Source organism: Ixodes scapularis, unplaced genomic scaffold, assembly GCF_016920785.2.
Source record: "Ixodes scapularis isolate PalLabHiFi unplaced genomic scaffold, ASM1692078v2 PGA_scaffold9__187_contigs__length_104089568, whole genome shotgun sequence".
Lineage (NCBI taxonomy): Eukaryota > Metazoa > Arthropoda > Arachnida > Ixodida > Ixodidae > Ixodes > Ixodes scapularis.
The window spans coordinates 51,518,005-51,531,718 of record NW_024609884.1 but is presented as its reverse complement, the minus strand read 5'-3'; the positions used below and the strand labels follow the sequence as shown (position 1 = coordinate 51,531,718).

The 13,714-nt window shown below is 42.7% G+C and overlaps 1 protein-coding gene across 2 annotated transcripts in view; it reads left to right on the top strand.

Moving 5' to 3' along the window:
• LOC8030469 (calcium-transporting ATPase type 2C member 1) overlaps window positions 1–13,714 on the top strand; it is a 48,685-nt gene that overhangs the window by 6,408 nt on the left and 28,563 nt on the right. For both annotated transcript variants that reach the window (XM_029988199.4, XM_029988200.4), the window contains exons 2-6: window positions 5,694–5,921; window positions 7,694–7,783; window positions 10,738–10,773; window positions 10,858–10,919; window positions 11,517–11,625. In XM_029988199.4, coding sequence (XP_029844059.1) covers window positions 5,694–5,921; window positions 7,694–7,783; window positions 10,738–10,773; window positions 10,858–10,919; window positions 11,517–11,625 — 525 coding nt within the window. The remainder of the gene's footprint in view (window positions 1–5,693; window positions 5,922–7,693; window positions 7,784–10,737; window positions 10,774–10,857; window positions 10,920–11,516; window positions 11,626–13,714) is intronic.

Genomic DNA, 13,714 nt, shown 5'->3' with positions numbered 1-13,714 from the left:
CTTCGTTTCCCGTGAATGTAAAGCTGAAAAACTTGAATGGCAGGCACTTATCAGCCTTATTTCTCACAATGGAAGATAACACAGAAAGGGCACTTAGCATGTATAAAAAAAATTAAGTGGAAACTTTCAAGAGGGGCGAGAAAACGTTGAATGCAAAACCGCAAAAACGTAGGTAGAGAACCGCGCTGAGCGGGTCTTCACAGTCCAAGAGAGCGGCAGAGAATTTCCAGCTGATAGAGGGCGCGAGAGTCGCACCAGCCGCATCAGCATCAGCAACATGGCGGCGGCCTAGGAGCGATTTTTGGAAAGGTGTATATACTGGGTGTTTTTTGCGAAGCCTTTCAAAAATCCTAAAAATTAGGGCGTTTGAAAAAAAAAGAAACTGTCTTCGGAAACAAACTGCCAGCCACGGCGGGTGTCAGGAATTGCCAAAAACATAATAATTAGCCGGCTAATAATTAAAATGTGTTAATTAACTTTTTAATTAGTGGAAATAGACATATGGTTTAAATTAGAAAGTTGCTGAGCGTTATCGAAAACCACTAAATCAGTCATTTTCAGAAAGTCTTTGAGCGTGTGAGAAGAGTAGTAGCGCACTAAAGTTACCACTCGTGGAGCAGGTGCAAAGCTGGGGCTAGATAAGAGGCAGAAAAATCGCGCGGGCGCCTTACCGCAACCGCTAGCATTGTACCTGCTCTACGAGTGGTAACTTTAGTGCTCTACTACTCTTCTCACGCGCTCAAAGTCTTTCTGAAAATGACTGATTGAGTGGTTTTCGATAACACTCAGCAACTTTCTAATTGGAACCGTATGTCTATTTCCACCAATTAAAACAATTAATTAACACATTTTAATGAATTAGCTGGCTAATTAGTATGTTTTTGGCAATTCCTGACGTCCGCCGTGGCTGGTAGTTTGTTCCCGAAGACAGTTTCTTTTTTTTTTTCAAACGCTCTAACTTTTAGGTATATAGCCTGTGGGGAATGGTCGTGCCCGGGTTAGGTGGTGTGGCTTAGTCCGGAGATGGATCACGTCCACTGTCATTCCCAAGTGTGTGCCAGTGGCAAGTTTACCCAAAAGGGCGAGGGAGACACCGCCTTCTTCAAGCGATGCGCCCTTGCCTCGTATCCGGGAAACCACCATCATGGTGGTCCCCATGGCCTGCATGTGCTAAGCCTATATAAAGAGACTAGAAACACAAGGTTCTTACAATACGCACCTCTAAACTAAGCCAAAACTGCATGATGTCGCCATGGTGGCATCATGACTAGAGTACTAAAGGCTCGTTCACACAGTTGTGTCGACTGTGTTGCGTCGTGCTGCACAGCACTTCCCCATTGATGCGTTGGTGTCACCATAGCAACAGCTCGACGCAAGCAGCCTTAACAAGGCGCAAGTGGTTGCAGTCGCACTCGAACGCAACTGTGTGGACGAGCGTTAAGTGTGTTTGATAAGGAAGAAAACACATGTTAACCATGAAGGCTCATTCATGTTTACAATAGTGAGGAACGTGCATGAGCTAATGATTCAACAGCATACAGTAAGGCCCGCTTCAGACGGAGCAATTTCACCCAGCAACTTGACGTCGCAACACCAGCAACACCGGCCGCCTGCGTTCACACGCAGCAACCGAATTGCTCCGACTTGCCATCATCATCATTAAATTTGATTTTTCTTACACTATTTAGACGCCCAGCTATGCGCTAAAAACATATTTTTATATCTTTGAATGGTGTTGGGAATACTAACTCATCTTTCTGAAAAGGTTTATTTCCAAAAACGATCTATTTCAAACCAGAACCAAGTATATAGCTGTCATCATCACCACCACAGGGGTGTCACGTGAAAATATTGCGTCCCTGATTGGCTGCAGCCGTTTCAAACGTCTTCGAATTGCTCCGAGTTGCTCACTCGTTCGAGCCGGACGCGATCTCAGCAATTCGTGTCGATCTAGGGAAAGCTAGGGAACAACCCGCCGGCAACCTCAAAATTGCTGGAAAAGTTGCCCCGTCTGAAGCGGGCCTAAACAATTTTACGCCGTAAAAGGTTCCAATCAACCATTCTCAGAAAAGATAAATATTTAAGAACACTGGGAGTCGATTGAAATGCTCAAATCGATTGTGAATTGTTTGCTCTGGTGGAGTGTCTAAATAAAGGGTAGGAACACATGCGAGAATAGGTCAACACCAGTCTGCTTGTTCACAGTGCAGTACAGCAAAGTTCGCCGAGATAACTTATGTCGGTCACACAATGGCTCATTATTCGACAATGATAAATATATCTGTGACATAACCAGTCTTTTTGCATCTGCTCAGTACAAATTATAAACTCTGGTTTTGTAATGGTTTTAGGAGGATTGACTTTGGTAGCTCAGACCCATACTGCACTCGTATACTTCAACGCTGGTCAGGGTTTTATAGGTAAGGTGAATGAACATATATTATCTTTATGTATGCACCGTTTAAGACCAGGTGCACAGAGTCTACGCTGAGGGTTTTTCTTTTTAGGGAAGATAGTAGAGACCGTGCTTTGAAGGTTAGATTTAATCTACCATTTTTCGTAGGAACCACGGTGTGAGATACATATAGGTGTGGGCACCGGGCACATCTAGCTGTCTAAGTTCTCTCCTCACCTTGGTTGCAAGCGGCGCGACCAGATGACTCTTCGATAAGCGGCTAGTGGTAGCCTGCTCATTCTTGGTGAACACTTCGAGTTCGTTTCCAGCTCAAGGAACTACACGCCTACTTTCCTTCGACACAAAGTACAGGTAGAAAAAAGGTCTGTCAATAGTTTGAGTGGCTATCAAGACCCATATAATGCTCCACTTACGTTGCATGAAGTTGAAATGGTTCTTCATTCCCCTAAGCAGACTGCACCTGGCCCAGATGGAATTCATTACATTATGCTTCAACATCTTCATCCTTCAACTGTTCAACTCATTTTATATCTTTTCAATAGAATTTGGTCTGAAGGCCATTTTCCAACTTCTTGGAAGGTGGCCTTTGTAGTACCCTTGCTTAAACCAGGAAAGGATCCTTCTAGTGCTTCTAGTTATAGGCCTATTGCATTGACTAGCTGTCTATCAAAAACTCTGGAACGAATAATTAACAGAAGGCTTATGCATTATCTTGAAACTCACAAAATTCTAGACGGGTATCAATGCGGCTTTCGGTCGGCACGATCCACAGTGGACCACCTGGTTCGCTTCGAGACAGCCGTGAGAGAGGCATTTGTTAACAAACAGCACTGCCTTTCTGTGTTCTTTGATCTGGAGAAGGCTTATGATACTGCCTGGGGATTTGGAATCCTGCAAGACCTCATCAATATCGGTATTTGCGGGAGCATGTTCGACATCATTAAAAGCTATTTAGAGTGCCGCTCATTTCGTGTGAAACTTGGAACAACTTTCTCTCGGGATTTTGTGCAGGAAAATGGTGTTCCCCAGGGTGGTGTACTTAGTGTCACTCTTTTCATTATAAAAATAAATTCCATTGCCCGAGTAATACCTCCTTCAGTTCAATACTCTATTTATGTTGATGACATCCAAGTTTCAGTATCATCATGTAACCGCTCCATATGTGAAAGGAGAGTTCAACTGGCTATCAACAAATTGACGAACTGGGCTGATAAAAATGGTTTCAGGTTTTCCACAGAAAAAACTGTGTGTGTATGCTTTTCCCGCCGGCGAGGAATTTTTCCAGATCCTTCATTAACCATTTATGGACTGCCTATTGCTGTGAAGAGTGAACATAAGTTTTTAGGTCTTCTGTTTGATTCAAAATTATCTTTTGTTTCTCACATTAAGCAGTTGAAGTTGAAATGCACAAAATCACTTAATATCCTAAAAGTATTGTCTCATCAATCTTGGGGTTCTGATAGACTGTGCCTTTTACGCATTTATCGCTCAGTGGTTCGCTCCCGTCTAGATTATGGCAGCTTTGTGTATGGCTCAGCTAAAGCATCAGTATTGAAGATGTTAGACCCTATTCATAATCAGGGGCTACGGCTGTCTATCGGAGCATTCCGCACCTCCCCGGTTCCCAGCCTTTATGCGGAGGCCAATGAGGTCTCTCTTGAGAAAAGACGCTTTGCTCTAGGATTTATGTATTCACTCCGAGTAAGGTCTGTTCCTCTCCATCCTGCTCATGATTCTATTGTAAAAATTAGGTTTCAAAGGACTTTCCAAAATAAGCCAAGTCTTGTTCCTCCTTTTGCCTTGAGAAATACTACGGCAGCAGAACTCTTTGGTCTGGAGCCCAAACCCTGCGTGACACAGCACAGAAACACTGTAGCTCCTTGGGATTACTCCCTCGTCCATTGTGACTTTACACTTACAAAACACAGCAAGAAAGACACCCCGGACGAAGTGCTGAGGCAAGAGTTTTTCGAACTACAGAGCCACTATCGTCACTACACAAGCTTTTATACAGATGGTACTAAAACTGAATCATTTGTAGGCTGTGCAATGATTGGACCATCTGTTTCCAAGGTAAAAAGACTGAACCCCTTTGCCACAATTCTAACGGCAGAGTTGCATGGTCTACTTCTTGCTGTTGAACATATCGTTGAGAAGAGGCTGCGTCGCTCCGTAGTATACACAGACTCTTTAAGCTCATTGAAAGCCCTTGTTTCCCTGAATATCCCCACAAACCCGCTGGTTTCACACCTGCAGAGTAAAATAATCTGTGCAACCAAAAACAAATGTGATATTGTGTTTTGCTGGGTGCCAAGTCATGTTGGCATCCCGGGTAATGAGGAAGCAGATCAAGCTGCGCACTTTGCGGCCACACAAATTGTGCACCTTAAAGAAATTCCCCACGAGGATTATCACAAGGTGGTTAGACATTGCATACTGCAGAGATGGCAACAGGAGTGGGATACTGAGATAAACAATAAGTTGCATATGGTGAAACAACTCTTGAAGGAATGGGAGAGTGCTCGGCACCGTGAACGATTCTACGAGGTGGTACTCTGCCGTCTGAGGATTGGCCATACACGGCTCACACATGGGCATCTTTTGCGGGGTGAAGATGCCCCACAGTGCGAACATTGCCATTGTCCTTTGACTATACTTCATATTTTAATTGAATGCAATGCGTATGGCCTAGAACGCCGTAACCACTTTTCACAGCTTTACAAAGAGCATACTCCCCTACATCTGATGATTTTACTTGGCGATGAACCCCTCATACCACACTCTTGTGTTTTTAACTTTCTCAAAGCAATCGGCTTTCTACACCGACTGTGATTTTACTGTTTTGAACTCATGTCCATTCCTTTTACACTTATACATAGGTCATGTTCATTGTTTTATCCTATCATCTGCTACTAAAGCTCTTTCTTCTCCTTAACCTTCTCCCAGCAATAGTTTATGTACTTGGCGCATTATAGCCTTAGATGCTTTTGCGCCACTAAAACCCAATCAATCAATCAATCAATCAACCCGGTTTCCCATGCTTCTCTATGGGAGACATGCTTGTTTTAAAGTCGTTTTCTGGTTGTGCCACGTCCATGTAGAGCTTGCCACTTGCGTTATGCTTGCTGTTTAGACAGCAAGGATAACGCACGGGTCAAACCTTGGGTCAAACGCACGTATGCCCGGTGGCCAGGGCCGGTCCTACACCATTGAGCGCCGTGGGCAAACTCCGGCACGGTCGTCATTTGCATTTGACGGAGGATTGCTTTGGTCACAGGAGAGCAGCGGAGGTGGGACCCAAGACGAGAGGAATCTGTGGATGCCAGGTGGCATGCGGACGGAGGAGGCTTGCCAGCGCCCCTATGAGGAGGTGGCTCAGCAACTGGGCACAGATCTCCGTAGGGGCCTGTCATGGCGAGAGGCCAATCGGCGCCTCGTCTCCCTTGGCCCCAATGAGTTTGAGGTGCGCCAGGAGGAACCCCTCTGGAAGAAGTACTCTGAGCAGGTATGGCATGGCCTTTTTCACGTCGTAACCCAGCTGGTTCACGGTTCACTCGCGTGCCTTTGGTCATTCTTAAAGGACCTCCATTTATATGTGTCTATATTTGAATGGAAGCATAACCCACGAAGGCCCAATCTCCAAAAGCAAATATTTGCGGCTCAATCTTTTTCCGCACCAAAATGCCAGTAGAGGATCGGCCGCTCCGGGCTTCCCCCCTTGTCCTCAGTCACATGCTAAAGTGGTGCAGATCACGGTATATAAGGGATAAGTCGTGCAAGGCTCATTTTTATTATTAAAATAATAGAATCTATGAAACATAATTTTTATGACCACTGAAAGACGGAAAACACTTTGATTTAAAGAAACTAACTTGAAATGTGTGGTCGCACGGATGGAAACACCCCAAGTGACTCCCTTAGTCTCTGACATTGCTTTCTTCCGTGCTGGTACTCTGGTTTCGATTTGACACATTTTGTCTTTGTCAGAGAATATGTGACTTTGACATAACCTTAATTGGGGGTATTTTGACATCATTTTCTCTAGCAATTTGCACGAAAAATGATGATTTTTTTTTTGGGTATTGTCAGAGTCTATTTAAAGAACCTTAAAGGTGGCAATTTTGCCTGCTAGATAGTTTTGAAGATGCAGGAGACTCTCAATTATGTGAGAGGCTTTTGTTCTGATGTGGTCATGAAGCGATTGTGTGCTTCTAGCTTTTTAATTTCTTAAACCACTGTGTCTTGTTCACTAATCTGTATTCTGTTGCATTTCCCCGAAACATGTGAGCACTTGTTCATACATACAATAAAACATTGAGCATGCCCCCATGTCACATTAATTGTTTCCTAAGTAGTGCCCATCTGCTACTAAGGAAACATAAAAAAAAGAAGCAAAAGGCATATCAAGCACCCACCCCAGACTTCTTAGCCCACCTAGCTAACTAAGATGCTTCTCTGCATCAGCTGTTTCTTCAGACACACCGGTGCAAAGCAGTGAAGCTCACCCTATTATGTAAGACTGTTCTGCTTTTTTGTACTCTGACCTTACAAGGGCTCATGGCCCAGTTTTTTTAATATCTCCAAATATTGAGTGGGTGCTTGCTCGGTAGTTTACGATACATTCCTAAAGCGATCCCGATTGCCAAACACTCGCATAACAGGATATCTGAATATGATTCACTGTGAGAGTGTAAGAGTTAATGAGGAGAAATTGCATCGTAAGTAGAAGAAATATCTCCAGCATCTGTTGACTTGGTGAGAGTGTCAGACAAATAGGGTTGTATTAATGAGAGCTCCTACCATAAATGCAATGAGGGTACAGCAGGCGATAATAAAATCAACCATTGTGGTCCACACAATAATCATGGTAAGAAAAGCAGATAGGGGCAACCCTGAAAGTAAACCATACAGTTTGGTAATTTTCTTTCTACAAAAACAAAAACAAAAAAACTTAAATAAAGTTTTTAAATTTTGCCATAAATATAAAAAGTGGGAATTTAAGACTGGTGTAAAGCTCCAGTCTCGGATATGAGGTTTGAGAATTGGAGATGCTGTGCAGTGAAGTTCTCTGCTTATTCAACAAGACCCATTCTTTTAGTACTCTTTCCGACGTCTATCTTTCTTTCCTTCCCATTGTTTCACTGTCTGCTTGCAGTGCCAGGATTTCTTGAGTTTATGGCTTTTTGCATTGTGCAGGTGTTCTGACGGCTATTTCGAGGGTGGCTGTAGGTCTCCACCTCCATCATTCTCAATCTCTCCCTTTACCCTTGTACGCAGTTCAAGAATCCGTTGATCGTTCTTCTACTAGCATCTGCTGTGGTCAGCATCTGCATGCAGCAATTTGACGACGCATTCAGCATCACTGCTGTAAGAAAAAATTTGTGGATATGTTTTCTAGGGCAGCTTCGTATCTGGAAACTTGGCATATTTTCCTCGTCGTCAAGTTTCACTGTATGCTTTTTGTTTTTTTCTTTTGGTCTCACACATGCTGATATGCCATATGTTTTGATTTTTCACTTCCGATGGCAAACCCGGTTGTTTATGAAAGGAATGACGAGAGAGTGGGTTTTATCCCATTGGCCATGATGGCGTACCACTACTTAGCCCTTGGTCCTTGAGCCAAGTAGGGTGCAGTTGGCACACGTGGCTGTGCCACATAGAAAAATTTATCTTTTTTGCCCTTTTTTTTTTCTTGCCCTAATTTCAAACCATTTTAAAGCCTCCCATCATGAAACCATAGTTTTTCTAGTAGCTAATTCTGCCACTGATCACATTAGGGAGAATATCTCGAGCAGAGTTTCTATATCACCACAAAATACAGAACAACCAACCATCCAGAATCGGGGGGTAGTTTTGAGCAGTGGCGGAATTAGAAGGGGGGTCCTGCCCTCCCTTTTGAATTCTGCATGTTTAAAAAATTAGGGTGGGGAAAATGAGGGGGGGGGGGGGAGGGGGGCATTCTCAAACATGATATGCTAATGCCCCCCCTTCCTTTGGGAATACTTGCATCTGCCCCTGGTTTTGACGCTATTTGGTGATAGTCGCTTACTCCATCAAGTTTTTTTGTATAATTTATATACTCTAGCCTATTACCTATTTTGAAGTTTCCAGAGCTACGGCTAAGTAGGCTACGGCTAGGCTACGGCTGTGGGCTTAGTAGGCTACGGCTGTGGGCTTCATTTGCACTTAAGGTGCGAGTGAAATCCAAACTATAGGCGCTTTTTTATTGTTTTTTTTTTACTTCTGTCTGCAACTGTAGTACTACTGCATGGTTGTAGCTTTCGTAAATTTTTTTACATGTTTTACCTTGTCATGTGTACAGGTTGATTCACCAATGACAGAATATTTTTCTAAGAAAAAAGACACTTGAATAAGAGAAATAATTTCTTTGTGATAACGTTTTCCAGTGCAGCAAACATCAGTCGACAAATTAAAAGGAATAATCAGCAATGTAATTACCTAAAATCCCCTAATTATCTTTTAAAAATATTTGCTTGATCTGGTTTACTCCAACAGACCGACCTCACTAAGCATTTGCCGCATGCCTTAGTTCACAAGAGGCGGATGACAGCGCGCAGGAGGGCTCGTGCTCTGCACGTGCAGAGCTTCAGCAAGGTTGTTGCACGGCTAAAGTTCTCTCAGTGCATTGCGGCAGCGGTGGCATAGTCAAACTGGCTGGTGAGATTGGTCTGTTAGAGATTCCTTGCCCATCCAGATATGCTCTAGCAGATGTTAGAAGCCAGAAAACTAAATTCTTCTCTGTGCTATTCTGTGGCAAATATGGGTTGTCTGGTGTCTGCCATACCAAAATTAAGGGGAAAAAAAAGCACAGAGAGCTGCACATGTGAGAAGATGACAGAGTATGGCGCACATTTTCTTTGACCATATGATCCTTGCCAGCTTGTGATGACTCTCTACCCGTGTCAAGTGTGGACACTAACTTCGCTTGCGGGTGGCGCTTCCACCACTTTTTTGCATGTAGTTTCAGTATCTCTTCTTCTCCTGGGCTTAAATTTGCCAGAGAATTTAGTTTCGTGAATCCTATAGCTATGACATATTTTGACGACGGGCAACTCATTCAAGCTTATTAAGCTTGAAGGGGGGATATGATGACGTCAATTTCGTTGCGTGTGCTCGCGCACACCGGCGGCTCCTGACTCATGGAAAGATAGTGTGCCACTTATTATAGACACTGAAATGTTTGGTTTAGCATCCCTTTAAAGCACTAGAAGGTACAATCTTATCTACTCTTAGGGTTTTTTTTGTTTTCTTTTTCTTTTTCCTTTTATTTTACTTTACCAGAAAAGTAGTACACCCTCGATAGACATTTCTGGCTACACTACATCACTGCCTGCCGCGGTGGATAACGTTATCCCAAAGGAATTGTTTTCTTATTTTAAGTGCCCCCTTTTTTTAAGTATGCTTAGTCATTGGTGAAACACCCTGCACATACTTATTGTAAAAACAAAAATAATATTTTTGAATTCAACAGACGCTTTTTTTAGCCAATCTTATGAAAACAAATTCTAAGAGCTAGGAATTTCATTGAAGACCCGATTATTTAACTGTGCATGTAATTTTTTTCATAGTTCAAGGCACTTCGAACTTGATGAGTCATCTTCTCGTAATGTTTTCATGCTTTCTTTGATGAAAAGTCATTTGTGTAATTTCTGTTTGATCTCAGGTCGACCTTCTTGTCAAGCCATTCAGAGTTTTCAGAGAAAGCTGTTACAATGGGAATATCTTTTTTTAATCTAGTAATTAGGGATAGCCCACTTTTAAATAGGAAAATTATTAAATTCATTGTTCAGAATGATGTGATCCTATTTAAAATAAACTTAATCAAATGACTTAACTACCATGGCTATGTTACATTGTTTTGGGGGATTTTTTTTAATGCTTTTGAATAGTTAGATTATTTAGTGAGTGTTTAAAATTCAAATATCACCGGCTTGCCTTGATTGTGAAGAACTAAAACTGCAATTGCAATTTCTATTGACCCCTTAACTGGGGAGCGCACCTTTAAATGCTCACTTTTTTATTGCATGGGAGGAAGCACCATATTTTCCCAAACATCGGAAATAGTTTTGCTTTAGAAACGAGTGCATAGATTGGGGCAGCACAAAAAAAGTTTGATGAGATATGTGTGATACCAAAAAAATGCTATTGGCAAAATGGTGACAAAAAAATCCCGATTTTGCCAATATTTCTTGGTGGGACCTTTCTTTTTTCACAACCAGAATAATCAAGTTTGAGCTTTTTGCTAAACAAAATGCCTCATTTGTGACCTGAGTACATGGAATTTTCCTCTTTTATTTCAGGCCATTATTATTGTGGTTACTGTTGCGTTTGTTCAAGTAAGTAAATTATTTATCTCTTTGCTTTCCTTGCTACACTTGCCCAATTTCTTTCTTTATATTTTTCTGTGATTTTGATTCTAGGAGTATCGCTCAGAGAAGTCACTTGAAGAACTGAACAAATTAGTGCCTCCCGCATGTCATTGGTAAGCTTCTTACTCTCTGATTTGGCCTCATGTTTTGATCATTATATATATATATATATTTTTATGATAATAAAAATTGTAATTTTCTTTAGTGAAGTGATTTAGCGAGGAACATATTTAAAGAAAAAAGCATTATTTTTTTTTATGATTGGGAATTTTGCATAGTCAGTCTTTCTCAAAACTAAAAATAGCATTTTGGGTTACTGAGGCATTTATGTTGTCAAAATTATGAGATAATGGGAACAATAGTCACCTTAATGTTCCACCACCAAAGTAATTGCAACAGGAACCGTTAGTGTGATTTTTTTTATTTCTGACAAAAAAAACTATAAGAAGCATTTTTTTTTCTCCTTATACAAGCAACTACCTGCACCAGATTTTTTAAATCAAATGTTTTCCTCATAGAGTTGCATCTTGGTGTAAAATTACAACATGCTTAGTGATGTGATAGTCTCATATTTGTGGGAAATGACAATGCACTCAGTGAGGTGACCTATTTATGCAGCCCAGTAAATCAGCAGCACGATAAAATTGATCTCTCTCTAGTTTGTTTTGAGCTAACTTCCACATGGCGATTCCACCCGGTTTGGTGTGCAGTTTACGTGATGGCCAGGCTGAGACGTTCCTTGCCAAGAATCTCGTCCCTGGGGATGTTGTGATCCTCAATGTCGGCGATCGAGTTCCTGCCGATCTCAGGCTATTCAGTGTGAGTATCTTCCTGGAGTGATATTTGCTGGTGTTAATTGTTCACTTTTCAGTCGACTTGCTAGCACATTCAACACCCTAATCCGGGGGTGCACAACATGCATGCGGTCCGCAGACATCAGGTTAAGCGAGTGGCTCACAAGTATACCGTACCAGTGGTGTTTTCAGCACCCCAGGAGCTGTCACCACTGTGCTTTGCTGTTAACCAAGGGAGTACCAGAGATTTTGAATCTGATGTCAACCTCCGCACTCCTTTTGTACCATGCGCACTAGGGGTTGTGTATCAGATCGCCTTCACATGTGGTAGGGTGTACATTGGACAAACGGGGAAGTGCGTGAACGTGAGGGCGAGGGAGCATTCCCTTTCTCTTCGTCCCTCCCCCGCTGGCCACTTAGCGGTACATTGCAGTAGGTGCGGCTGCACTGATCTCTATTATAGGGGGCTGGATGGCGCATAGCCGCTCTCCGAGCAGGGCGCGAGTGAAGCCACCGGAAGTTTGATACTTGTCCGGGAAGTCAGGTGTCTGCTGGGCTTCCTAGTGCATTCAGTCTGTTTTGGTCCATACTTTCCGGTGGCTTTGAGTGGGTTTTAATAATCATGCTCCGAATGAAATCTCGAAAATGAGGCATTTGGGGAACTTGGGACATATGCACACTTGCTCAGCTAGAATCTCAAAATGTTTACATTCAATGGCCTCCCATGATACTTCTGGGATCTGCATTCGCTCTTACTGCGCAACAAGCAGGCTCTCTTGAGGTGACAAGCGAAAATCCAGCGCCCTCGACGCTTTTCGAACCAGCACTCGGAAGGGTTACAAAGCCTGCCAAGCGCTCACTTCCGGGACAAGCTGCTTACTTCCGGTGGCTTCATACTGTTTGCTCAATCCGCCATCCAGCCCCCTCTAGTGGAGATCAGCGTGCGGCTGTATTCCTATATTTAATGACTTGACGATCCTGGCGCTTAATAAAAGTAAGACCGCTAGAGAGATTGAAGAGGCATTTTTCATTTTATCAAAAGGGAATGGGAATGTGTGAGCGCACTGTTGGTGCACTTGGGGGATGACAAAGTCCTTTTTATCAAGGAGAATAGCAGGCACGTGTGAAAGTGATGACGTAGTAGAAGTCTCGTCGGTTGGGTTGTATTTTTGTGTCTTGATTGGTTCTTTCCTCTTTGCTCCCCGTGTTTATTTTCTGGTTCGCTTGAAAATTAAACTTTAGTTGATAGTCAGCGCTTCGTCTGTGCACTTCTTTCACTCGTCCTTTGTCAAATTTTTTGTGCTGTTTTCACTCTTGAGGACAGGACACTGCGAGATGTGCTCAAGACAGCAACCAGTGCGTTGATGCCATATATTGAAAACCCGCACAGTTCTCAATAAACATTTTTTTGGCCTGCGTCATTTTTGAGTTGTGCACCCCTGCCCTAATCTTTATTTTTGTGCCAAACTCCTCCCCTTTCAGTTGAAATACTGAACTGGGTAGTCTCCATTTTCATTCTATGCTTGGCATTTACATAGTAAGTTAGCGGAAAGGAATTTTGTTTACCACAGTCAACATGTCTCAAAACTGGCTTCTTAGGTACCCTGGTGTTCTCCAGAGCACCGTAATGGGTTCCTTGAGAGCTCAAATTTGCCCAGCCATCCCTTCCTCACAAGTAAAGAGTTCTTACAATTTAAAGGGACACTGACAGGGTATTTATGCTCGCCAAGGTTTTTATTTGTACATGACATATGAGAGCCCAACTACCCGGAACGCAATTTGCAGCTCGAAATTCGTTTTCTTTCCACCCAAAAACCGCCGATCGAGAACTGGCCGGTTTGAGTCGTGCTCACTCTCTTCTTCGTTGTCACGTGCCATTTTCTAGAGTTTAGACACAACCACCAAAGATAATGAAAGTCGTGGGTCATCAAAGGCACACACTCAATACTAAAAAGAGACAAAAAAATATAATACCCATTTCTTTTGGCTTCTACAAAACTGCAAATACGTTGGCTAAAAAAAAAAAGTTGTACAGCCACGCAATTTCCGGTAACTTTCTCCTCCTCTATATTTCTTGTTCCTCACCAGTCCAGTTTCGGTTAGGTTTTGGGCAG